The sequence below is a fragment of the Arabidopsis lyrata genome (genome assembly GCF_000004255.2).
Source record: "Arabidopsis lyrata subsp. lyrata unplaced genomic scaffold ARALYscaffold_7, whole genome shotgun sequence".
Taxonomy (NCBI): Eukaryota; Viridiplantae; Streptophyta; class Magnoliopsida; order Brassicales; family Brassicaceae; genus Arabidopsis; species Arabidopsis lyrata.
This window is the reverse complement of record NW_003302549.1, coordinates 12,333,101-12,357,252: the sequence shown is the minus strand read 5'-3', so window position 1 is coordinate 12,357,252 and position 24,152 is coordinate 12,333,101. Positions and strand designations below refer to the sequence as shown.

Here is a 24,152-nt window from a genome sequence, read left to right as displayed (position 1 = left end):
CTGCTTCATGCAGATTTATGTAACTCGAATCATAGTTAATCAATAAAATAGATGTTACCAAAAAAAAAACTAATTTTGTGAAAAATATATCAAAAGGTTTTAGGGGGTGTAAACTGTGAATAAAACAAAATGTTGTGGTAAAAAAAATATTTTGTTTTTATGCGAGTTAACGCATTAACGTACTAGTTCCGTTGAATCGTCAACACAGGAGTCACAGACAATTTTATCTTTTAACAAGTTCTCTCTTATAAATTAATTAATTAATTTGATGAGCTCGAAATCGGGTTTTTTTCCGTCTCTCTCATCATTTTGCTGATTTCTCAAATTCTGTGTTTACACTAAGTCCATCGACTTGTAATTTCACTTTCTTAGGGTTCTTCTTCATCGGAACTTTAACGATCATCGGACGTGTCTGGAAACGGAGATGGCCGGTGTTGATTCCGGTAGGCTTATCGGCTCTGAGATTCATGGATTCCATACTTTACAAGGTTTGTTCTTCTTCGTCTTCATTCATTAAAATTAGTTTTGACTGTTTTTGTATATTTCTTAAATTCGATTGTTCTCTGGGTTTTCATTGTCCGATTCTCGATTGCTCTTTGATTCTCGTAGCTATTGAACTAGAATTTGCAGATAGTTGTGGAATTGGAGGTTCTTTGTGATTTTAGTGTGGTGATCTGAATAAGAATTCAGGGACATTTTAGGCTGATTAATCGGATAGAGAGAAAACTTTGATGTTGAATCTAGGTGATCATGTCTCAGTATATTCAGAGTTCATTCTTTATTCATATGATATTGAAAAAAGTTAGATGCATCCATAGATACAGGAACTTGTGATTAATGTTTCCTTAGAGTTTTTTTTTTGTTGTTGATTAGTGACATTGTTGATTGTGTGTTGCAGATCTAGATATACAAACAATGTTGGATGAAGCATACAGTAGGTGGCTCCGGCCTAATGAGATCCATGCTCTCCTCTGTAACCATAAATTCTTCACCATCAACGTCAAGCCTGTGAATTTACCCAAAAGTAATCAGTTTTTCTAGTTCTTCTGTTATTTGTCATCCAAGGATTATGTCCAGTTTTGGACTTGACTACTACTTGTTAGGAACTTCTTAATCAAAGATTTGACTTGGATAAATCTTTTATTCAGACTCTTGTTCTGTCAAATTTTGAATGTGTTTGTATTTGGCAGGTGGTACAATTGTGTTGTTTGATCGTAAGATGTTGAGAAACTTTAGAAAGGATGGTCATAACTGGAAAAAGAAAAAGGATGGAAAGACAATTAAGGAAGCTCATGAACACCTGAAAGTGAGTTTTCTTATTGTCTCCGAGTTTATATGCGCGTTTGTCTCCTCTCCTCTGCAGCTAATATATATGTTCTTTGTGATCTCTGTGTGTTGTTCTTCCATCTTCAGGTCGGTAATGAGGAAAGGATTCATGTTTACTATGCGCATGGTGAGGATACCCCTACATTTGTGCGAAGGTGTTACTGGTTATTGGATAAGTATGTGTCAACAAAAGATTATTGGTTTATCATTTGAGGAAATTGTTTATTAGATGCCTTCTTTCCTCTGCTTTGTTTCTGAATGTTGTGAAAATAAATGACCTGTTCTTGTAATGGCAGGTCTCAGGAGCACATAGTTCTTGTCCACTATCGTGAGACACATGAGGTTTGTTATCTACCTCTCCCCAGCTTTTTCTCATATATTTTTATGTTAGAGGTGGTTATGGATTAGGATGATGTATTTTTGTTGTTCGAATAGAGTACATCCTTCGTCTGGCAGATTTTAGTTACAAAGATGATATCTTTTTATGGCCCTCTGAGAAATTTTGGTTAAACAGGTTCAGGCAGCTCCAGCAACACCTGGGAATTCGTACTCAAGTTCAATCACTGACCACTTATCTCCTAAAATTGTGGCTGAAGATACCAGTTCTGGTGTCCATAATGCTTGTAATACAGGTGAGAAGGTGTCTCTTGATGATCTTGAGCTGTTACGATATTTGGTGTATATCGGCAATTCTTCCTGACTGTTCACATATATTCAGTTTTTATTTATTAATCACACTTTTTTTGAAGGGTTTGAAGTGCGCAGCAACAGTCTGGGTTCTAGAAATCATGAGATTAGGCTTCATGAGATCAACACACTTGATTGGGATGAGCTTCTAGTACCAGCAGATATTAGCAACCAGTCTCATCAAACCGAAGGTACTTATATTACTTTGAGCTTTTCCTTTAGAAAACGCTATCTGGTTCTTGTAAAAAGGAGCAATGAGATGATGTTGGAAACCTCTTCACTTTATTCTTATCGTTTGTTCTCTGCTTACAGAAGATATGCTATACTTCACAGAACAGCTCCAAACTGCACCCAGGGGATCTGCAAAGCAAGTGAGTGAAATTGATTTCTTTCAACCTGGAAGTGGCTATACCCGTCTTTCTGTTCACCATTTTGTCATCTTGTTCATTGTGCAGGGAAATCACCTTGCAGGCTACAACGGATCAGTAGATATACCATCATTCCCCGGTCTTGAAGATCCTGTTTATCAAAATAATAACTCATGTGGTGCAGGAGAATTTTCTAGTCAGCATTCGCACTGTGGAGTAGATCCAAATCTACAGAGACGGGATTCCATTGCAACAGGTACTGATCAACCAGGTGATGCTTTGCTTAATAACGGTTATGGAAGTCAGGATAGTTTTGGAAGGTGGGTGAACAACTTCATTAGTGACTCTCCTGGTTCCGTCGATGATCCTTCCCTTGAAGCTGTATATACACCTGGGCAGGATTCATCTACTCCTCCTACTGTATTTCCTTCTCATTCTGACATACCGGAGCAAGTATTCAACATAACTGATGTTTCACCTGCCTGGGCCTACTCGACAGAGAAAACAAAGGTTTCTCAAATCATACCCTTTTTGCAATATACCTTCTTTTTATCATGTCAACGTTGGTTGGTCCTATAACTGAACAAAACCTTGCTTTCATGGAATTAATGTTTCTGTCATGATGCTGAAAGGGAAGAAAAGAATTGCACTCTTTAGACTTTGTTTTAAAGAAGAGATAATTAGATTATCGAGACGGTAACTTAAAGTCTGCCCATTAATAGGAAAATATCAAAATGACTGTGTCTCACTATTTTTTTTTTCTTTCTGTGTCTCACTTTACTGCGTGTGTGTTTGTTGAGGGCTTATGCATCTCTTATGGCTAAGTGTGAGTAGTATGTTTGCAGTATGAAATTGTGTGATTCACAATATGAAATAGAGATGAAACTTTGATAGGTAAAGCATACCATTGTGAGATTCGTCTCTATTTCATATTGCGTCTTTAGACTACGTTTCAAGCTCTTATTAGCATTTGTTACTGTATAAAGCTGACCTTTGGCACGTTAATTTTTCAGATTCTTGTAACTGGGTTCTTTCACGACAGCTTCCAACATTTTGGAAGATCAAACCTCTTCTGCATATGTGGAGAGTTGCGTGTCACCGCAGAATTTCTCCAGATGGGGGTTTATCGTTGCTTCCTTCCCCCTCAATCTCCTGGGGTGGTGAACCTATATCTGAGTGTCGATGGAAACAAACCGATCAGCCAATCGTTCAGCTTCGAACACCGCTCAGTTCAGTTTATTGAAAAAGCCATCCCTCAAGATGACCAGCTATACAAGTGGGAAGAATTTGAATTCCAAGTCAGACTTGCTCATCTTCTGTTCACTTCTTCGAACAAAATCAGCATTTTAACAAGTAAAATCTCACCTGATAACCTGCTAGAGGCTAAGAAACTCGCCAGCAGGACTTCCCATTTCTTAAATAGTTGGGCTTATTTAATGAAGTCAATCCAGGCAAATGAGGTGCCGTTTGATCAAGCGAGAGACCATCTCTTTGAGCTTACTCTGAAAAATAGGCTGAAAGAGTGGCTTTTGGAGAAGGTCATCGAAAACCGCAACACTAAGGAATATGACTCTAAAGGCCTTGGAGTGATCCACCTTTGCGCCGTCCTAGGATACACTTGGTCAATCCTTCTATTCTCATGGGCAAATATATCGTTGGATTTCCGTGATAAGCAGGGTTGGACTGCTCTTCATTGGGCAGCATACTATGGAAGGTAAAGTAACTTGCATATTTTAAGTAATACGAGATTCGCTAATCTTGTTTCCGTTTTATCTAATTTAATATTTTTACCAAATTTTTATTTTTTAAAAGGGAGAAAATGGTGGCTGCTCTACTGTCTGCCGGGGCAAGGCCAAACCTGGTGACAGACCCGACTAAGGAATTCCTCGGCGGCTGCACGGCGGCTGATCTGGCACAGCAGAAAGGTTATGACGGTTTAGCAGCTTTTCTTGCTGAGAAATGTCTTCTAGCACAGTTCAAGGACATGGAATTGGCTGGAAACATCAGTGGCAAACTTGAAACCATCAAGGCAGAGAAGTCATCAAATCCAGGGAATGCAAATGAAGAGGAGCAGAGCCTGAAGGACACTCTGGCGGCATACAGAACTGCTGCAGAGGCAGCGGCGCGTATTCAGGGAGCGTTCAGGGTGCACGAGCTGAAAGTTAGGTCAAGCGCGGTTAGGTTTGCTAGCAAGGAAGAAGAAGCCAAAAACATAATTGCCGCGATGAAGATTCAGCACGCGTTTCGCAATTTCGAGGTTCGTAGGAAGATTGCAGCTGCTGCTCGGATTCAGTACAGGTTCCAAACATGGAAAATGAGGCGGGAGTTTCTGAACATGCGGAATAAGGCAATTAGGATCCAGGTACATGCAAAAACTGATCTATATACTGTCTTTAAGAAAAGAAACGAAAGATCTCTGCAACTTATAAAACTACTCTATGGTTTTGCTTTTGCAGGCTGCGTTTAGAGGGTTCCAAGTAAGAAGACAGTACCAGAAAATAACATGGTCGGTGGGAGTTCTTGAGAAGGCGATTCTGAGATGGAGACTGAAGAGAAAAGGTTTCAGAGGGCTTCAGGTTAGCCAACCTGAGGAGAAGGAAGGAAGTGAGGCGGTGGAGGATTTCTACAAGACAAGCCAGAAACAAGCAGAGGACCGGCTCGAGAGGTCAGTGGTTAAAGTCCAGGCCATGTTCCGGTCCAAGAAGGCTCAGCAAGATTACAGAAGGATGAAACTGGCTCATGAAGAAGCTCAGGTGAAAATCACTTTTACTTCTTTCTGTTTTCTTTACTCAATTCAACTATTAAACACAATTTCACGTATAAATTTTGATGATTAATTTATAATGGTAAATGTTAAAATGTGATACAGCTGGAGTATGATGGGATGAAAGAACTTGAGCAAATGGCTATGGAGGAGAGCTGAATGGGAACAATAATAAAGAGGAGTGGTGCGGTGGAACTGTAAATTTGTGCAAATGACGAGGGGCAATTTCGATCTTTTAAGAAGCGGTTTTCAAAAAAGTTTCAAAGGGTATTATGGTAAATCGAGCCTGGAGCTGGGAGATTTCCATAGAGCGCGTCTCGTCGTTAGTTTTTCTTTGTATGTTTGGTGGATAGTCTTGTATTGTGTTATGTGACTTGTGAGATATGACGCTAAAAAGCTAAAACGTTTTTTAGTTTGTCTATAAATTCTCCTTCTTACTGTCTTTCCTCTGTTTTATATCTTGGATTTCTGAATTATAATAATAAATATACTTCAATTACGTGTCTGCACAATCTGGTTTTTTTTTTCTTCCTTAAATCTAAGATACAATTTAAGAAGAACATGAAACAAATATACGTGATGAAATCAGAGACTCAATCTTCGCCTTTGCTCGAATATTGGTAAAGTACAAATGTCTTTTTTCCACAAAACTTTGGTTACAGGCTGCTCTTAAATTCTTCTTGTTTTACACAGCAACTTTTACACTTTGTGCTGTTACTGAAGCTGGACTATCGACCTGAAATTGAGATAGACAGGAGTTGCTTGCCTTTTAATCGAGATTTGATGTCAATTGATTAGAGAATGCAAATATAGATTCTTGAATTTACCTTGGCTGCTTTAAACAGTTCGTCTACAACTTCAGACAGTGTTGGATGTGCATGAACAGCAAGTTTTATGTCCTGCATTATCATCACACAAAGCCAAAAAAAGCTCACAATCTAAAGTCCTATGATCAAAATCAGCGAGAGGTTAGTTTGCTGCCAGACCTGAATGCGTGTTCCTAAAGCAATCGCGTTGGATGCTTCATGGATAAGATCAGCAGCATGCAACCCAAAGATATGAACTCCAAGGATTTCACCATTGTCAGGTCTGTATATCATCTGTGCACATAAAGGGAGTGTTCAGATATCTCTTCGCAAGTCACTCCAGAACTATAAACAACTATATTTATTTATTTCAATTTAGTTCTTCTCATAACCTTAGCGAGTCCTTCTCCTTCATTTTCGGCTAGGGCCTTTGTGTTTGCCTTGAAACTTGTCTTGGCAATACTTACTTTGAATCCCTCTTTCTCCGCTTTCTCTCTTGCTTGAGGCTGGGAATTGCAGAAATGATTACGGAAATCATAAAAGGTTACGATTACAATTTTTCAAACACCAACCCACTAAGAGTGTCTAGAGGTTACCTCTGTCAATCCCACCATACTGATTTCAGGATGAGTAAAACAAGCAGCTGGGATGCTATGATGATTAAGCACATGATCTCTACCTGTGACTTGCTCCACCACTAGCCAACACAAGTAGATGCACAGAGTTTAATAAAAAGACAATTGCACATAGTAAAGTGTAAAAGGGAAAACAAAAGACAGATGCATTTATAGTGAAATATTGATAGAACCATTTACCAGAAATTCCTTGGGCACTAGCTGCATGAGCAAGCATCATTTTACCGTTGGCATCACCGATGCAGTACAAGTGGGGAATCTATCAACCAAGAGTGACTCAGTACATTAAGAAATATAACTTTTGGTAAAAAATAAGGTGTTCATATGAAAGAAAATAACACTAACCAGCTTTCCATTTCCATCAATAACACGCATTCGCTCATCAACTGGTATAAAACCTCTTTGTGTCACAACATTGATCTGTGTGGAAATCACAGCTTTTTGTTATTTCTTTAGTAACCAAATAAGCTCCTCAGGGAACCAAAATGAAAAAAATATTCATAAGGAATGCGGTTTATTGTTGGTTCATACATTTTCCAGTCCAAGACCATTGGTGAATGGCGCTCTTCCAGTAGCAATTAAAGCAGCGTCAACCTTGAACAAGGAACTTAAGGTCAAACTTTCAGTGCAGGGAAAAAAACACATAAAAGTCTCAACTGTGATGAATGAAATTCAAAGACATTTCTATTTTTTTTTCTTTGTTTTGGAAAAGATCTGATTTTAAAATACGAGAAGCCTTGGCTAACCTACAAAACTATGCATTATATACTTTGCATGTGGCAAGCTCATGTGTGATGAGTACAGCGTCACGATATTTTGATGAGAAGCAAAAAAAATTGCATAACTAGACAACTATTTTCTCTTGTAAATTTTCAGACATATGCTTAACATTTTGTTACCTCCAAAGTATCCTTGGGTTCCTTGGTTTTGGCATCAATTAGCTCAATCATCACTGGTTTCCCACCCTTTGCTGGAGTGATCTGTAAGGAAGAGTTAAATAAATAAAAGTTCGTAAACCCATTGTATAAAGAAGAAATCTTAATTAGAATGCACTGATAAAAAGGTTACTTTGCTTGCAAACACTCCAGTATGATAGTCAATTTTTCTTGGATTTATTAGAACCCTTTGAGCCAGCTTACTGATCTCAGGATCAAACCCAGGCATTAGCTGATCCAGAGCCTCGATAAAAGTTACCTGCAAAAAAAAAAAAAGTTTTCCTAAGCTTGGTCACTTCCTGGAGTTGCAGTGCATCACAAACCTTAAGTAAGCAAAACATAGCTATCAGCCTATCACTCATTTTCATTTCGATCAGGTTACCAATAGGACAAAAACCTAAGATCCTTTTGTTTCTATTGAGAGAAAACAGAAAACTAAAGAGTAAGCAAAAAACATCACACACTATCACACCAATGCAAATCATTAGCACAAAATCAACATGTTACCTCACTTCCAAGGGCCGTGTAAACATCACTGAACTCAAGACCGATATAACCACTTCCTACTATCGCAATCCAGTCAGGAACGGACTCCAATTTCAATGCATGATCACTTGTGATAACAGTCTTTCCTGCAGCACAAAATATGAGGAATACTAAAAGAGAAGAGAAGTTTTGGTTTTTGAGGCAACTCCCTCGCATATATAATGTAAAAAAAAACACATACCATCAACTTCAATTCCTTTCGGGACAAACGGTACAGATCCAGTTGCGATGATTATATCTTTTCCAGTGATAATATTGTCACCATATTTAACCTTTTGTGGACCCTGCATAAGTGAAAAATAGACTAAGGATATTAGGATCGCCAAATAACAATGACGTATCATGTGGAGTTATTTAGTCAACTAAGAACAATATCATACTGACCAGGACAGCCCCAAACCCTGTCAATATGTCAACACCCAGTGCCTTCATTGAATTGGTGAGATTATTCCTAATTTTGGTAGCCAGATTACTCGCATGGTCAGCCACACCCTGACGGTCATAACCGGCAGCTGAAACCTGTCATCCAAGGGAGGCAATGAAAGCAACCTAGAGTCAGCGCTAGGGAGATAGTACTTGCTTCACAATCATTCGAAATCGAACTACAATCATTTTCAGCAGACTGTTAATTGCATTGCACATCAGTTCATATTACCTGCAAACCAAAAGCCTTCATGTGATGTTCGTTCTGCAGTTCCCGCATTCTACCACTAACAGCAAGGAGAGCTTTGGAAGGCACACAGCCTCTGTTAACGCAAGTCCCTCCAACAACATCTCCTTCAATGATGGCAGTTTTGAGTCCCTATACAACGTTACAAAACAACAATTCACTCGATGAGATCATGAATACCGGTAAAGAAATACAGTAATAGCTAGTAAGATTCCTAAACTGGCATATTGAAGAAGATGTTGCTACGCATTCCTTCACCATCTCAATAAAGCAAAGCATGTGATTCCACTATCAAGCAAATTCTCCATAAATGTATCCATATCAATTTGATCCAGAGTATTGGCAAAGCATAGAATCATAATCGAACTTGAGTCCTCCTAATTAGAAAGAGGACCTTCTCGACGGCGTGCAATGCAGCTCCATGGCCACCAACTCCAGCTCCGATAATGATCAAATCATAATCGAACGATTTCGATAGAGCTCCATTTCCAGCGGAAGAAGAAGCAGCGGCGGAGACTTCGATTCTCCTACTCTGAATTTGAAATCGGCGCGATGTCAACTGCTTCGACGGAGAGAAACCAAACGCTTCTCGCCGGAGTCCACAGAACCGGAGATTTCTCGGCGTAGTAGAAGGAGCTGCGTTGGATGAACAAAGCGGACGATTCGCTAAAGGAAGCGATGTTTGTGAGAAGGAAAGAGAGAGAGCTGATTGCATTGTGTTAGAGAGAGAGAGTGAGAGATCTGTAGAGAGAGAAAATGGGAGTGTGACGGAGATGACAAGTAGTAGTAGTATCACTCCGACGAGCGGAGGCGGAGATATCAAAGCGGAGAAGACACGTGGCACGTTTCTCGTCTTTAAACCGGAGATTTCAAAATTCCCGGTTTATAATAATATCTATCTCTGAGCCCATTGGGCTTTTAATTTCTCGGTCTTTCTGACGTTACCTTGTGTTTTTGGAAGAAGAGCGCCACGTGGGGAAGGAGAACGGCGAACAGTTCAAACGGCAGACTCCGACACGTGTGGAAAAACTGAACACGTGTCAAATAACTCTGTTCTGTTCCACATTTTTCTCCTTGTTTGTTGTTGAAGAGAGAAGTATTAACAGAGAAAGAGAGAAGCAAGAAGTGAAGAAAGAAAGAAAAATATGGATAAGAGTGGAGGAAGAATGGTAATGGATGAGATAAGAAGCTTTGAGAAGGCACACTTGTTCGATCTTGGTCATCCTCTTCTCAACCGTATCGCCGATTCCTTCGTTAAAGCCGCCGGAGTAAGTTTTCATTTCATATATCTCCGTTTTCCGGTAGTATATGCATGTTACATATGTAGTGACATAGCTTAATATGGATTAACTATGAAGGTGGGAGCGTTACAAGCGGTATCGAGGGAAGCTTACTTTACGGTGGTTGAGGGTAAGAAACTCCGGCGAGTTTCTTCTTACTTAATGATTTATATGTATAAAAATAAGTATGTAAATGTAAGAGTCAAAATGAATAATTAGAGGAACGTACTTTAATTTGATTATGAATTTAGGGGCAGGGTTTGACTCGAACAACGTTGGTCCACCGTCGGAGATTACAGGGAACAAGAAACATAGGTTCCCTAATCTCAGAGGTCCGTTATAATATTGTATAGTATTAATTTGGTTAATGATTTTATATAATTCGCGTTATGTTATGTTATGTTAATAATTATGTTTGTCGTTTTTTTTTTTTTTTGGTCAGGGGAAAGCAGCAAATCTCTTGATGCATTGGTGAGTTTGTTACAATTGCTAGTTATTAACCTTTTATAATCGTCAAATGTTCGTCCACACGTGTGCTAGTGTTTCTTGTTACTTGACTGAAATTTTTTTAAATTTGATTGGCCTCTAGGTGAAGAACACAGGAAAAGAATCTCTCCAGTGGGGTGAGTTTATATATGTAACTGTTTAAATTAACGTTTCAAGATTAGTGTTGGAAAGAGAGTTAATGATTTAAGGTTGGGATATTGATTTGGGAATTGTAGGGCTAGCGGCTGGGTTGTACTCAGGTATCACTTACGGTATGAAGGAGGTTCGTGGGGGAGCTCATGATTGGGTTAGTCAATAATTAACTTGTATCATTTTCTTTCGTCAATGAACAAATGATTAACATGATCTTTAATAAATATGTAATCATGTGTATCACAGCGGAACAGCGCGGTGGCTGGAGCATTGACAGGAGCGGCAATGGCTATGACGACGTCCGAGAGGACAAGCCATGAGCAAGTTGTTCAGTCTGCTCTCACTGGAGCAGCCATTTCCACCGCCGCTAATCTCCTTTCTAGTGTTTTCTAGATGATTTTCATTAGAAACTTTAATTGTAAGGGTTGTTTCTTGTATCAGTTATGTTTTTTTTGTGAAAACAAATTCTCTAAAGGTCTACTAAGATCTTGTCTTAAAACTCTGAAGCCAGAGATCGCTTTTCCATCCGTTAGGAATATTTGCTTTGGAGACAAAATCATCTATTTTTGATTAGTAACCTTATCTATTTGGATAAAAATGCGGGTCCTGTGGACTCACCGGCTCAGACAAGAAACCTGTGAGGCCGCATAAGCAATTTTGGAACTATGTGTTAGCTTATTTATGTTGAATAACAAAATGACTACGGTTCACGTGAATGTGAAAAATAAATTGTCATTGAGTAGAGAAATGTCTCTAAATACCAAGAAAAAAGGTATAATGGTGAAAGGAATTGCAAGAGAATATAAGCTTATCGCAGTTACATTAAAAGTTAAACAATGGAGTGTGATCACTACTTAAAAAATGGATTTTGATGCATTCATGATCCATGGAGATTAAAATAATAAAAAACTATCAGTACTCTTTAGCTATTTTCAATTATTAATTTAAATTTGCACCTAAATTTATTATTAGACTTTCAACATCCAAATCAAAGTTTGAGCTAACCGAGCATGGAATGTCAATTGTACAAATAAGACCAGACGCAACAAAGCATTTTACTAAAGTCTAAAGGAACTTAGCAACGTAGGAAACAAGAAAGCGTACGAAGAAGACATTGAATTGTGTAGTTATTTGATAGTATCAAATTGATACTATAAGAAGCGAAAAAAAAAACAGATAGAATTTTCTTGGGTTTCTATCATTTTTTGGTGTGTCTGCATAATATCGGGTTGAGAAAATCGTGGATTAATATCTCCTTTTGGAAACATTTCCATGGCGTAACGCACTGAATTGAATCAATAAATTTTAAAATACTTCGCTGCTTACCAACAACTCTTTTTTTTCTCTGTTTATCAACAACAACCCATAAGTCCATAACAACTTAACAATTATACTAATAGTCTAATACTAATAGTAAGATATTTTTTTTGAGTATTTTATATTAAGGGTCTGATTGGTAACAGCTGTAGCTTTATATTTTTTGATGTAGAAATATGATTGTAGGTTTATTTGTTGTGGCTGTAGATTTTATTGCTGTAGTATTTTGGCTTTAGAATTTAAAATTTTGGAAAGTTGAAAATTATGTGCTTAAAAAAAAGGTTTTCTACAGCCAAAAAAATGAATTAAGGAAATATTTTGGATGTGAGAAAAAAAAAAAAAAACCAAAGCTTCTAAAGCTTGATTAGATGTATTTTAAATCTTTAGAAATTTTTTTGCTTTGTAAAGACTCTAAGTCAACATTAATGATGATAATATATATTTATTTGAAAATATATGGAGAGTGGAGATCACATGGAGGAGGAGGAAAGGATAATATAAAAATCGAATCCCGCATTACCTTTCCTTTTGCTTAAAAAAGGATTCTTCTTATTTCCTCTCCACATAATACTCTCTTTTTTGACGTCTCACCTTCTCCAGTCCTCTCCTTAAATGTAATTAATCACCTTAATCATCTTCTAATCTCTTATCTCTAATCTTTTTATTATCTGCAGTTTCATTTTGTTTCTGATTTATGTAAATTGATTGACATGGAGTCGATTTCTCCGGTTACGAATCAAAGCTCTGGTTATGATCAATCACGGCGTAAACGTAAGAAGAAACAACCACAGCAACCACCGTCTCAATCGTCGGTTGAGAAATGGAGATCGGAGAAGCAACAACAGATCTACTCGACGAACATCATTCAATCTTTAAGAAAACTCCGGATTAGCTCCGCCGTCAAGCCGCCGTCTCCTCGCGGCGGAGGTATAGCAGTACGTGACGCTGCTTATAGATCATTAGCGGTTACGGCGAGAGGAAGAACATTGTGGAGCAGAGCTTTATTATCTAAAGCCGTGAAGCTCAAGTTCAGGAAACAGAACCGGATGAGAAATTCGAATTGTGCGATAACCGGGAATAATAATAACCGGTTAAAGAAAAAACGAGCAACGGTTTTGAGGCTGAAGGGGAAAGGTTTGCCAGCTGTACAGAGGAAGGTGAAATTGCTTAGCCGGTTAATTCCCGGTTGCCGGAAACAACCGTTACCTGTGGTTTTAGAAGAGACCACCGATTATATTGTTGCCATGGAGATGCAGATTCGAGCTTTGAATGCCTTAATCTCCGCCGTTGCGCCGCCAACGCCACCGTCGGAGACAGGTCATGATGGGGAAGAGACACACATGCTCGGTTAGCTTGGCCCAGCTGTCTCTTTTATTTTTTCTGATTTTTTAAAACTTCTTTTGTTTGTTATCTCATCATGGTTTTGTTTTGGATATTTAAATATTATTATGAATTTTATGATTTAACATTCTACACATCTTAATGTATATCCATCTTTTTTTTCTTGAATCACTCTAGAAACGTAAAACAAGAACGATGAAGTGATTTTCTTGAATTTGAATGAAAGAATTTGTAATGTTTGTGCTGAGGTAAGCTTCGATTTGTTACGTAACATTAATCTGTATTGTTATGAAAGTTTGGTTGGTATTGAAACTGAGGTCTCTTTTTGTTATTGGCTATGTTTATGTGTATGTTATACTGTTATATAGTTACGTTTACCTAATTACCTCTATCTTATGATATTATGGATGGTGAACCCTTCATCTATCTTTCTAAACTTTGTTTATGATTTGTTTTTTTTTTCTTTTTATTCTCTAAACAAACAACAATGTTGCTTGCTTGTCAAACGCTGTGATGATTTCTTGAATTAAATCCTCTGTATCTCTCTATTTGCTTGATAACTCTGCCATTCCAGTTGCAATGTTCCCTGCCTCCTGCAACGACCTCCCTTTTTATTGATTCTTTCCTCCAGACACCACCAAGCTCACTTGTGTCAAATGCGCAGTTCCTCATACGAGAACTTCGAGCTTTAAGCTTACACCGGTTCTGGGGAATGCTGGAACCACTAGCACCGTTCCTCGTCATTGGATCCCCTTAGGAATTAGTGTGTTCTCCAAGTTAGGTTTGAGCACTCAGCTTTAGTAAGTGCCCATTTTGGTGTGAGATAACGCAAAAGAGGGTTTCCAAAATAGTAGAATAACAAAGCATGATTGAAGCAATATTTTCTGTAATTGTTTACTCGCTCTCCGTTTTGTCAAACCTCGCAGATAATCCGGCACTTGTCATATGGGTCCTTGACGATTGCTTCAACATCCCAGATATTTCCTATTTTTATGAGGTTCATACGAAACTCGAGAAAGCTCTTTATAAAGATGGATTTGACGATTCCATCCAACACTGTTATCTCATTATTGACCCCAGAACGGATTCCACGGATTTCCTCAAATCTTTCAAATCTTTGTACGCACATTATTTGCATCACTCTATCCATCTCTCTACTGAAAGCTGCAAAGGTAAATTTATTTTACTTAAAACTCTCTTTTCTTTATATGCATGATTAAATATATAATCTATACATGTCCGTTGGTATACTATTTACAGGGGATAAAGATGCAATATTTAACTGTATGTTACAAGACATTCTTCGTTGGTCGTTTGTACTGAGCGGTTTTAATCGCACGACAGGAAATGTTGTGCTTATCTCGGGTAACAAAAACTTTGGACAAGGCACCAAGTTCTCTCATGTTCGTGACTGTTTGTTGAAGAAAGGTTTCAATTTTGTGGTAGTAAATCCTGATACTTTGCCTAAAATAGATGGAAGTATGTGTATCTGTTCTACTTGAATGAATGCTTTTACGATCAATCAGTCTTTTGCTTTTTAACTTGGTGACCTGGGGTGCTTTTATGATCCGAGTGTACGTAATTTTAAACAATATTTTGTTTTTGCAATGCATATTGCCTCATCTTACAATATGTTATATGCATCTTTTATACTTTTTAACTTTTAAGTAAATTATGTAGAAACAACCACAGGTTTTTTTTATCCATGGTATAGTGAGAAATGCAATCTTTATTATTAAAAAAAAAAAAAACTACTCAAGATGAAATTAGTGCCTGCTTTATTGGAAATGGGAGACCTGTTTACAACCCAAATAACTTGATGTAATTTCTCTTGTGACATCAATTTTCAATAGGCTATATTTTTAATATATATATATACATATATTAGGAACTATATGGAGGTTCTCGTTTGCTAATCTATGTTTTTCCAAGACGTTATTTTCGTGTCATTACTAGTAAACATTTCTTCTCCTTTGATTTGTTCTTGGTAGGACCGTCCAGCCATTTTCAGTATTGTAAATAAGATAGAAAATAACAATTGGAAGACTGGATCCATCATCCATAGACTTGAGTTTTTTCGGACACATAAACGAGATTAATTATATGTAATATGCAGAGCTTACTTCTTTGATGTGTGAAATGGTTTAGGGTGATTGAAACCTTGACAGCGCCTATTTTTGGGGTTGCTTCTTCTCGATGTATCAATGGTTGGAACAATAAAACCGCTGAAAGAAGTCTCTTAAGCAAAGCCCTACAAGGTTGTCTATCAAAAAGAAGTTTTTCTTGATCCAAGTTTCATGTTGTGTTCTTTGAATGAGTTTTATCGACTAACAAAAAAATTGATTTGTCGTTTCATTCAGGTGAGGAGGAGAAAAAGCATCATATGCTAAAACGTAGAAAGTTTGGTCAAAATAATCATTCGGATTCTTCTTCTGATGTGTGTGTTCTCGTTAACTCGTGCACGAGTCTGCTTCGTTGGTCAAGTCATCACTAGTTAGAAAGCAATAACAGGTAGATATTGTTCAAATGAAAGCTTAAATCCATTTAAACATAAACACGTTCCAACTCATCAAATACAAACGCTTCAGCTTCCCAAGATACTTCATGTGTATGTTTACCCTAGAAAAATTAGTCCATAGAATCAGCATTTGATATGGCCTCTTCATTCTCTCTCACCTTGTTCATTTTGTTTCAGAAGAAGCCATGGTAAGAGTATCCTCTCTCTTCCGCTTCTTATCATCAAAGAGGCCCGTCAAAAACAAGGTTGACCTTGCTAGAGGAGGTAGCCAATCCGTGTCAAGAGGTAGCCAGCTCAAGTCAGTATCGGATAAAACAACAGCAAAACCTACCCTGTAAAAAGTTTGAAATATACTCAGAGCATTTCTCCTTTCTACCGTATCGAACACCTTTTTTGAGAGTACAATCATATTTGCTGGTGCAGGATTATCCAGTGCCCACAGGTAAGCGTCCACAAACAGGGAAGAACTCCTAGCGTATTCATCCCCTGCAAAGTAACTAGTGTAAGTAAAAATATATAAACGTGAAAAAAAAGTGAAGGGAACTAACTATTATATATTCACCTTGGGGCATGAGATCGACTGTGATTCCGGCGACCAAGTATTGACTTCGCAATTCATCCGACAACGTATCATTGAGACTTCCCCACGATAATTCGCAGCCAAGAGAACTGATTTGATTTTCTGCCCCAGCGAAACAGGATCGGAACCATTAGGGATTGGGTAATCGTCGACGTCCCAAAAGACACATGTCTTAGCATCTGCCAAAGGAGAGAGAACGAATACACAATTACGAGACATATCAGCTAATCCAGATCATTAGATAGAGATATATTTAGAGAGGTCTTACGTACCCATGTATGAATCGAAGTTCGGTCCATATATACTAGCGTCAGGTAACCGCGGATCACAATACATAGTTGCCTCTGGATATAACATTAGGGATTGGGTAATCGTCGACGTCCCAAAAGACACATGTCTTAGCATCTGCCAAAGGAGAGAACGAATACAGAATTAGATAGGCTAGTTTACCATGACAGATCGATGAGATGAAAGCTAATCCAGATCATTAGACAAACAATTTCGAGCAAGAGATGTAGATAGATATTTAGAGAGGTCTTACGTACCCATGTATGAATCGAAGTTCGGTCCATATATACTACCGTCAGGTAACCGCGGATCACAATAGATAGTTGCCTCCGGATAAAACATTTCTTCGTCGGAGAACCGCGGATCAGACATAGATTCGTCGGAGGACGGCGGATCAGTAACTTTGTGAATTCTAGGGTTAGATCTAAAGAAATTGAAATTTCTGTTTAACTAGAAAGTACTGTTTCCTCAACTTTTAATCTGATCCCAACTTACTTATCAATTAATATATTACTAGATCCGGACCCGCACGTACGTGCGGGGTTTTGTTAACATCCGATTTTTTTAAATATAAAACTTATGTTATATAGGTTTTGAATGTGTGTGTATCAATTTGAAATTGGTATGACTATTAAAAATAGATTTTATGTTACATATTACATGATTGAATATATTGGTATGGTGTACAAATCTAATCGATCGATAAAAAATGTATTTGCGTATAGTTTGTATAAAAAAATAGTTGGGTTTTGGGAAAATAAGTTTGGCATATATTTATAATATAAGATTGTATTATATAATATAAAAAAATGTAGTATCATATTTTAACAAACTTAAGAATAATTATCCAAATTACATAAATAAAAAAGATCTACTAAATAATATGTAGGTTTCATAATATTCATTGATCATTAAAAAAAAAAGAGAAAAAAAAAACATCATTGATCGTTCTTTGATAGTATTTTTTTTCCGTCGTTTTGATAGTTTCTATGAAGGAGAAGCTTAACTTAAAATACAACTCATAAAAGGCCTATTAACTAAACATAAACCATTATTTGATAAAGCCCACACAGAGTCCATACTACCTTCTCGATCTTATCACCCACCTTCTTCCTCCTCCATCTCTTCCACTACTCCTCACCGTTTCAAATCCGCCACCACACTTACCTCTACTGCTGCCGCCGTCTTAGGAATCTCCTCCTCCGATGTGTATCGAGATCCGATGTATTCATGATAGGAATCAGTCTCCAAGTAAAGCTCTCGCATCATCTCTTTGTTATCTCTTCTTTCCGGCGATTCTCACTCAGAAGACGACCACGTAACCTTGATCTCATCTCATGCGGATTCTGATAGTCTTGCGGTATCTTTCTTTCTTCAGGCGTTTCGAATTTTTGACCCACTGCTTCGTCTTGTCGTCCTCTCGCGCATGTACAATATTCGGAGGTCTCTCCCTAATTCTTTTGTTTCAAAAAAGCGAGGTAAATTGTCTTTCAATAATTTCTTCTACTCTGAAACATGTGTTGAGCCGAATTGTGTATACTTCATATAGAAAACTTTCTTTTGCCCTAGTATGTTAAAATCAAAGTACTAAATAAGAGATGCCTACAACTAAAAACTAAAAATCCTGCTATTGTTTGATATACATTAATTACCTTTATTGCTTCTGTATATGAAAGGGTTAACTTCATATGGCTTAAGAAAATGGTAAACTTTAGAAAAACCAAAACTAAGTTGTTTTAAATATAAGGTTTGAGATTCTGGAAAAAAGGAAAACACTTTGAAATGAAAAACGGAGTAGCAAAAGAAAACAAAAAGTTGAAAGATTGGTGAGTAATGAAAATGGTAGTAGACTTTAATAATTATAGGAAAAAAAGGTCGGCTAAATATTTAAAACATCTTAAACCCATATGAATGGTTTGATGTCAGCAAGAGTGATGATGCTAAGATTTGCAGCCATTTTATTAAAAGGAATAGAAACAACAAAGTTTTCGTAGAGAAAGGTTAGTTTGTATCCTCAATGGCATTAGGCATCAATATTTATAGGGAAAAGGGTCGGCTAGATTGTTTGAGGGTTTATGGAATCAGATCTAAATAATATATTTGTGAATCCGTTATTTGTACCATGGTTTAAGGTATATAATTGATTATTTAGGTTTTTTTCCAATATGAATTTGCGAATTCAGTGTTTTTAGGTATAGATGCTCGATTTGTTAGGATCATAATATTTAGTTATTGTTAGATATGGTATATATAATAACTTATATCGTTTTAAAAGAGATTTATTTTTATTTATTAATCTAAATTTATTGGATTTGTTTGTTATAGAAATCTCTTTAAATGATAACAAACAGATTTGGTTATGGCATTAATTTCAGGATATATTGTACAACATTCCAGAAGCATTGATTGCCAAAGATTTGCGGAAATTATTTTCATCAGATACGCGGATCAAACGGATCCTAAAGTTCATGCCTTACCAAGATCCGCGTCTTTTACCGCATGAATATGGATTTAGATCCGACCCAATAACCCAGGATCCGCGTGTCTACATGCCAGCAAATTTACCATTTTACCCTTAGACGAATTTTTAAGTATACTCTTAGATTGGATTAATTGTAATGGCAATCTTTTGTAATTTTTTACCCTTTATAAGGTTTATCATTAGGGAATGCTTCTCAATTAATAGTATAGATAAAATAGATTTTTGGAAAACTAAAACCTAAAATAACTTCAAAATCTGCGAACATTGAAGGCCTCAATATTTTTTAATATTGACCCTCTAATTTATTTCTTTTTGATCAATTCAAATCGCTCTATACCGGTCATTGGATATTTTCGCATTCGAATACTTTAAAAATTTTTTTATTGTAAAACTCACTAGATTTTATGTTTGCGTCAATGGTTTTGCAGACAATTTAAATTCAATCCAAACATGTAAGCTCACAAATATCGAAAGAAAATGTCGCGCTAGTAAATGTAAATCCTGATGATTTGCTCAAAATAGATGGAAGCTCATAAACCTGTGGTAGCTCTTCTACTTGAATGAATGATTTTATGATCCCAATATATATATCAAACAGTGCTTTCTACCTTGTGGTTTTATGATCGGAGTGTATCATTAAACAATCTTTTTTTTCTAAATTTTAATGCGAGACATGGTTTTTGGTATGATCACTCAACTGTTTTGTTGGATTTAAAAGTGTCACACCTCATGATGCTGCTTGTGAAGACTTGAAGACAAAGCTTAAAGGTAAATGGGAGTTTTAAGCGTGAGTCACACGTGAAAGGTTGTTTTAGGTTAAATAAACCAACCACCGACTCTGTTTCTCTGCAATATAAAACAAAAGCTACGAGAAGTTGTTAGGTCAATGAGTGAGAGAGAGATACTCGTTTCACACAAATATTGTCTCTGGTTATTGGTAGATAGTACTAGTCGTGTTGAATTAGCATTTTGTCTTTATATGATTGAAAATCAGATGGTTAATATTAATAGTTATGTAAGAATTAGCATTTTGTCTTTGTAACCACAATATTTGATTGAAAATCAGATGGTTAATATTAATAGTTATGTAAGATGAATTTTAACAATGACTTTCATGATTTTGGGATGATGTCTCATGTGGTCCAACCCCTGTGTGTTTCTGCGAAGGGACAGTGGAAGAATCGTACATCATTGGATCATGAGGAATTAGTGTGTTCTCCAAGTTAGGTATGAGCTCTCAATCCAATTATCTGTTGTAGCTTAGTAATGACCATTTTTGGTGTGAGGTCATTCAAAAAGAGGGTTTGTTACTTGTTACTTCTTCCAAAGTAGTACTCGAAACTACTTTTGATGAAACAATGTTAGTATGATTCTCTGTTTAGCTAATAACAACGCATCATTGAAGCATTCTATATCTTGCAATCAAAGCCTGCCTTCTCGTCTTTGTTTTGACATTTTTCTCTATAATACCCATCTATTCTTCTTTATAATGAAGTAATTTGAGTTCCACCAGAACATTTGACAGTTTCAGTTTTGTTCGAAATAGAAAATTTTGTGAAGTTGATTGTTTGTCCTGAGATTACTGCATATTCTTGGACGTTCATCTATAAAATGCTCTGGTGTTGTAAGGGTTGCTTAACTTGGACGTTCAATCTTGGACCACATTTGGTATAGATTATTTCCTAAATCAATTTTCTCAGGACAGAACAGTAATAGATGAAAGGCTTAACATGTCACATTTTGTCTAAGTCACATTTTGGAGTAATCAATCTTACCATATGGAGTTATGTTGATGAACATCAAGAAAGATACATAAGCTTATAGGATAAAACTCTGCAAGACTTGATCTGTGATGCATGTATCTGATGCAGAAGATGGATTCTGTGAGTTGATGTTGTTATATAATGGAGTTTTTCCTTCGGAAAGGAGTGTTGTGATCAACAAATAGCTTTGTATGGAATATTATCCACTCTAAACCTCATGAAGAACATATATATATATATATAAACACGAGAAACAAATATTCTTATAACTTCTGTAACTAGAACTTAAGAGTTAGTATTCTAAGCTTATTTCTCCAGCTGGTAAAGAAGGACATCATCATTACCAACCTACTGTATGTCCTGCTTTCAACTCCCTAAGAATCTTCTCAACAGAGTCAATGAAACCATGAGAAAGTTCTGGTGGTCCTCATGAGTCATGATAAAAGACGAAAACAAAATTGCTTGAATCTCATGGGACAAAGTTGCAAACTCAAAACAGTGGTGAGGCTTAGAAATTAGAGGACTTGCAAAGTTCAAGTTTAGCTGGAAAATGATGCAGAATCCAGAATCTTTATTGTCCAGGGTACACAAAGCAAAGTATCATCACAAAATTGGTCTAATGGAAACTAGAAAAGGAGCTATGCCAAGTTATAGCTAGAGAACCATACTAGCTCGTAAAGAGCTCCTTTAAAATGGTAAACTAAGAAGAGTTCTGACAGGAACTCATGCCTGGGATCATGCAACAAATAACTGACCAAGAAGATTCTGACTATTCGTCCCAGCTTTACTAACATGTCAGATACAATTTCCTTGAATCTACAGTCAAACCTGGCTACAAGCTTTGCAGAAGATTGCAAGCATCTATATCAAGCATTACAAGATGGTCAAGCAGAGCTTTAATAAGAGAATACCATCAGGCCCGGCCCAATTGTAAGGCAAAGGGAGCAAGAGCTTTAGGCTACATTATTTTTAGTAATTTGATGAGGCCACATACGGTAGAACCTCTATAAATTAATATTCGATAAATTAATAAATACTATAAATTAATAAAATTGTTCGGTCCCAAGTCGGGTCAATGTAAAATTTGACAAAATTCGATAAGATAATAAAATAATAATTTTTTTAGAATCTCTATGTAAATATATGGTCCCATTAATATCCTAAATTAATAATCATGTAAATTTATATATGTATATATATATATATATATATATAAGTTGTTATACTAATGTATGCTTTTAGTTGTTTTTTATTAAATTGAATTTTCGTTAGAACATATGTCTAACTTTTATTGAATAAAACAATTGGTTTATTGTGGTTTTAACTTATAGTAGTGTAGTATACTCTATAATTGTATCGTAAAATAGTCAAGATTTTCTGTAAGTTTTTAATTTTTGAATATGCATCATTTTCATTACGATAGTCCTATAGCTGTTAAAATACGACAATAGAGGTCATTAATCATAAATTTGAATTTACTTATATCGTTTGTATAAATAAATTCATCTATAGTCTTTATAATTTTATTGTCTAATTTATTTTTGAAAAAGTTTTTTTTCAAACTATTAAAATTTCAAGTCCAAAACTATAAATTTATAAATTCATTTCTTTCTAAAATTTTAAGAATTAAAACATATCTCTTTATAAATTAATAAATATTAATTTACACTATAAATTAATATTTATTAATTTACACTATAAATTAATATTTATTAATTTATAGATAAATTAATATCACTATAAATTAATAAAATATCATGGTCCCAACAATATTAATTTATAGAGGTTTTACTGTATATTGTTTTGTCATTAGGTGAAATGATGAAAATTATATCATAAATTGTTTATTGAAGCTAAGCGTAACGCCTAGACGGCCAATTTTCTTAGTGGATCCCACGTTCTTTCACGGTCCGTGGGCCTATTCGTGTCCGACAACTGGTTCATTACGTCCGTAAAGTTTTAAAGATTTATTTACTGATTCTACAAATCACCTCATTATATTTTTCAGTGTTTTGTCCTCACTCACATGGTTCCGAAAATTATTTCCCGGAAGGTTAGTTAACTGTGGAGTTCTCTCAAACCAGTTGACCGAAAAGACAAATGCACTTTAATGACATCGATGACCAAATCAATTCTTTTAAACGTCTCTCCATATACCATTATATTTCTGAATCAGAATATTACACTAAAGTTTTAACTCTGTGTTATTTACCTTTTCAATGTTCCAACATGATATTTTTACAACCCAGCTCCTTTCTTTATTTTATTCCTTTCTTAATTTTACTCCTTGTCCCTTATTACGTCACTATTTATTTTATTGGCCTCATTATTATTATTTCTTCTACTTTGACTTTCTTTTTTTTCTTCTAATAATTATTTACACTTTTAGTTATTTTCTTACAAAACTTTCAACTTTTTAGTATCCAATGCATTTCATAGGAATAATTTGCAAAATGTTAACATATTTATATCCGACTTTTGTAATTGCTAGAAAATTATTTATAGATTAGAATCAACATAATTACATAATATGAACATATGAGCTATAAAATAACGTTGATTATGTGTTGATATATAGGTTGAACATATTTTTTTTTGGAAAATAAATTTAGATCACACTGTTGCTTTTTTTTTTCTTGAAAATTTATCTCCGTAGTTTTGTATCCAATGTAACTAATATTAATAGTAGTTGAATATAAATATATTTCATAGATTAAGACCTCATTTTTTAAAATGCTTTAAGCCTCAAAACATTTAGGCCACATTTAATTTTCTCGAGTTTCCAAAGTTTTTGTAATCTCTTGTGACTCGAATTCCGCGTCAATCTCCGCAATTATCTTCAATAGATCTAGAGTTTTGCTCAACCATCACTAACCACCGTCATCTATGACTGTGTCTCGACTTCTATAGTTGGATGATCCTCTAACATGCTACAACTGCTGAGATTGGTTGGCTGTCAGCAACTACACAACTCGTACATATGATCATAACCGCATTTAGTATGAATCTGAGCAAACAAACGCTCACTTAATCGAAAGCTAAATAATTAACTTTGGAATGAGATTGTCCTCAATACTTTATCGTTGTCATAGATTTATAACCCGGATCGTTTCCATAGATGATGCACATGAATAACACAAATAAAAACTCATATTAGTTTTGATCAAAAACAAAAAAAAAACTCAGATTAGTTTAGAGATTCTATGC

The 24,152-nt window shown here is 36.0% G+C and overlaps 6 protein-coding genes and 1 long non-coding RNA gene across 11 annotated transcripts; 5 read left to right on the top strand and 2 right to left on the bottom strand.

Moving 5' to 3' along the window:
• The first annotated feature begins 218 nt into the window (after positions 1–218).
• Positions 219–5,644, top strand: LOC9304229 (calmodulin-binding transcription activator 5). Of its 2 annotated transcripts, none has more exons than XM_021016533.1 (13): positions 219–488; positions 899–1,024; positions 1,191–1,306; positions 1,414–1,502; positions 1,623–1,668; positions 1,841–1,958; positions 2,085–2,204; positions 2,326–2,384; positions 2,469–2,891; positions 3,395–4,095; positions 4,194–4,743; positions 4,838–5,134; positions 5,251–5,644. In XM_021016533.1, exons 1-13 carry the CDS (start codon positions 425–427, stop codon positions 5,302–5,304), a joined length of 2,763 nt encoding a protein of 920 aa, XP_020872192.1. In that variant the 5' UTR covers positions 219–424; the 3' UTR covers positions 5,305–5,644. The 2 variants fall into 2 exon arrangements, with proteins under 2 accessions (XP_020872192.1, XP_002870178.1); XM_002870132.2 differs by having other exon boundaries at positions 2,076–2,204.
• Positions 5,645–5,718: 74 nt separating this feature from the next.
• Positions 5,719–9,528, bottom strand: LOC9306249 (dihydrolipoyl dehydrogenase 2, chloroplastic). Its single transcript, XM_002868110.2, has 15 exons — positions 9,132–9,528; positions 8,723–8,869; positions 8,452–8,586; positions 8,249–8,351; positions 8,029–8,153; positions 7,655–7,780; positions 7,486–7,566; positions 7,118–7,180; positions 6,932–7,006; positions 6,767–6,845; positions 6,548–6,648; positions 6,344–6,457; positions 6,132–6,245; positions 5,973–6,044; positions 5,719–5,881 (listed from the first exon to the last, which is right to left on the bottom strand). Exons 1-15 carry the CDS (start codon positions 9,450–9,452, stop codon positions 5,831–5,833), a joined length of 1,707 nt encoding a protein of 568 aa, XP_002868156.1. The 5' UTR covers positions 9,453–9,528; the 3' UTR covers positions 5,719–5,830.
• A 280-nt stretch (positions 9,529–9,808) lies between these two features.
• LOC9306248 (outer envelope pore protein 16-2, chloroplastic) lies at positions 9,809–11,212 on the top strand. Of its 3 annotated transcripts, none has more exons than XM_002870131.2 (7): positions 9,809–10,005; positions 10,096–10,147; positions 10,269–10,349; positions 10,460–10,488; positions 10,607–10,640; positions 10,740–10,810; positions 10,903–11,212. In XM_002870131.2, the coding sequence occupies exons 1-7, from the start codon at positions 9,883–9,885 to the stop codon at positions 11,047–11,049; spliced, it is 537 nt and encodes a 178-aa protein (XP_002870177.1). In that variant the 5' UTR covers positions 9,809–9,882; the 3' UTR covers positions 11,050–11,212. The 3 variants fall into 3 exon arrangements, with proteins under 3 accessions (XP_002870177.1, XP_020872194.1, XP_020872195.1); XM_021016535.1 differs by having other exon boundaries at positions 9,827–10,005; positions 10,275–10,349; XM_021016536.1 differs by lacking the exon at positions 10,269–10,349 and having other exon boundaries at positions 9,827–10,005.
• Positions 11,213–12,455: 1,243 nt separating this feature from the next.
• Positions 12,456–13,645, top strand: LOC9306247 (transcription factor bHLH147). The gene has a single exon (XM_021019322.1). The coding sequence runs from the start codon at positions 12,684–12,686 to the stop codon at positions 13,323–13,325; it is 642 nt and encodes a 213-aa protein (XP_020874981.1). The 5' UTR covers positions 12,456–12,683; the 3' UTR covers positions 13,326–13,645.
• Positions 13,646–13,767: 122 nt separating this feature from the next.
• Positions 13,768–14,908, top strand: LOC110226748. Its single transcript, XM_021019323.1, has 2 exons — positions 13,768–14,486; positions 14,575–14,908. The coding sequence occupies exons 1-2, from the start codon at positions 14,180–14,182 to the stop codon at positions 14,814–14,816; spliced, it is 549 nt and encodes a 182-aa protein (XP_020874982.1). The 5' UTR covers positions 13,768–14,179; the 3' UTR covers positions 14,817–14,908.
• Positions 14,909–15,843: 935 nt separating this feature from the next.
• LOC110226749 lies at positions 15,844–17,147 on the bottom strand. Of its 2 annotated transcripts, XM_021019324.1 has the most exons (4): positions 17,028–17,143; positions 16,685–16,754; positions 16,395–16,591; positions 15,854–16,318 (listed from the first exon to the last, which is right to left on the bottom strand). In XM_021019324.1, the coding sequence occupies exons 1-4, from the start codon at positions 17,070–17,072 to the stop codon at positions 16,238–16,240; spliced, it is 393 nt and encodes a 130-aa protein (XP_020874983.1). In that variant the 5' UTR covers positions 17,073–17,143; the 3' UTR covers positions 15,854–16,237. The 2 variants fall into 2 exon arrangements, with proteins under 2 accessions (XP_020874984.1, XP_020874983.1); XM_021019325.1 differs by lacking the exon at positions 16,685–16,754 and having other exon boundaries at positions 15,844–16,318; positions 16,958–17,147.
• A 676-nt stretch (positions 17,148–17,823) lies between these two features.
• LOC110226042 lies at positions 17,824–19,366 on the top strand. Its single transcript, XR_002330160.1, has 2 exons — positions 17,824–18,178; positions 19,076–19,366. It is a non-coding gene; the product is annotated as an uncharacterized LOC110226042 (long non-coding RNA).
• The last annotated feature ends 4,786 nt before the right edge of the window (positions 19,367–24,152 follow it).

Coding starts and splice junctions, on each gene's coding strand:
- LOC9304229 (XM_002870132.2), top strand. CDS start 425: ATGGCCGGTGTTGATTCCGGTAGGCTTATCGGCTCTGAGATTCATGGA. Junction 489..898: donor TGGATTCCATACTTTACAAG/GTTTGTTCTTCT, acceptor TGTGTGTTGCAG/ATCTAGATATACAAACAATG. Junction 1,025..1,190: donor GCCTGTGAATTTACCCAAAA/GTAATCAGTTTT, acceptor TGTATTTGGCAG/GTGGTACAATTGTGTTGTTT.
- LOC9306249 (XM_002868110.2), bottom strand. CDS start 9,452: ATGCAATCAGCTCTCTCTCTTTCCTTCTCACAAACATCGCTTCCTTTA. Junction 7,007..7,117: donor ATGGTCTTGGACTGGAAAAT/GTATGAACCAAC, acceptor ATTTCCACACAG/ATCAATGTTGTGACACAAAG. Junction 6,045..6,131: donor CTTTAGGAACACGCATTCAG/GTCTGGCAGCAA, acceptor ATGATAATGCAG/GACATAAAACTTGCTGTTCA.
- LOC9306248 (XM_002870131.2), top strand. CDS start 9,883: ATGGATAAGAGTGGAGGAAGAATGGTAATGGATGAGATAAGAAGCTTT. Junction 10,148..10,268: donor TTACTTTACGGTGGTTGAGG/GTAAGAAACTCC, acceptor TTATGAATTTAG/GGGCAGGGTTTGACTCGAAC. Junction 10,641..10,739: donor AAAAGAATCTCTCCAGTGGG/GTGAGTTTATAT, acceptor TGGGAATTGTAG/GGCTAGCGGCTGGGTTGTAC.
- LOC9306247 (XM_021019322.1), top strand. CDS start 12,684: ATGGAGTCGATTTCTCCGGTTACGAATCAAAGCTCTGGTTATGATCAA.
- LOC110226748 (XM_021019323.1), top strand. CDS start 14,180: ATGATTGAAGCAATATTTTCTGTAATTGTTTACTCGCTCTCCGTTTTG. Junction 14,487..14,574: donor CTCTACTGAAAGCTGCAAAG/GTAAATTTATTT, acceptor TACTATTTACAG/GGGATAAAGATGCAATATTT.
- LOC110226749 (XM_021019325.1), bottom strand. CDS start 17,072: ATGTCTGATCCGCGGTTCTCCGACGAAGAAATGTTTTATCCGGAGGCA. Junction 16,592..16,957: donor GAACTTCGATTCATACATGG/GTACGTAAGACC, acceptor CTCCTTTGGCAG/ATGCTAAGACATGTGTCTTT. Junction 16,319..16,394: donor AGTCGATCTCATGCCCCAAG/GTGAATATATAA, acceptor GTTACTTTGCAG/GGGATGAATACGCTAGGAGT.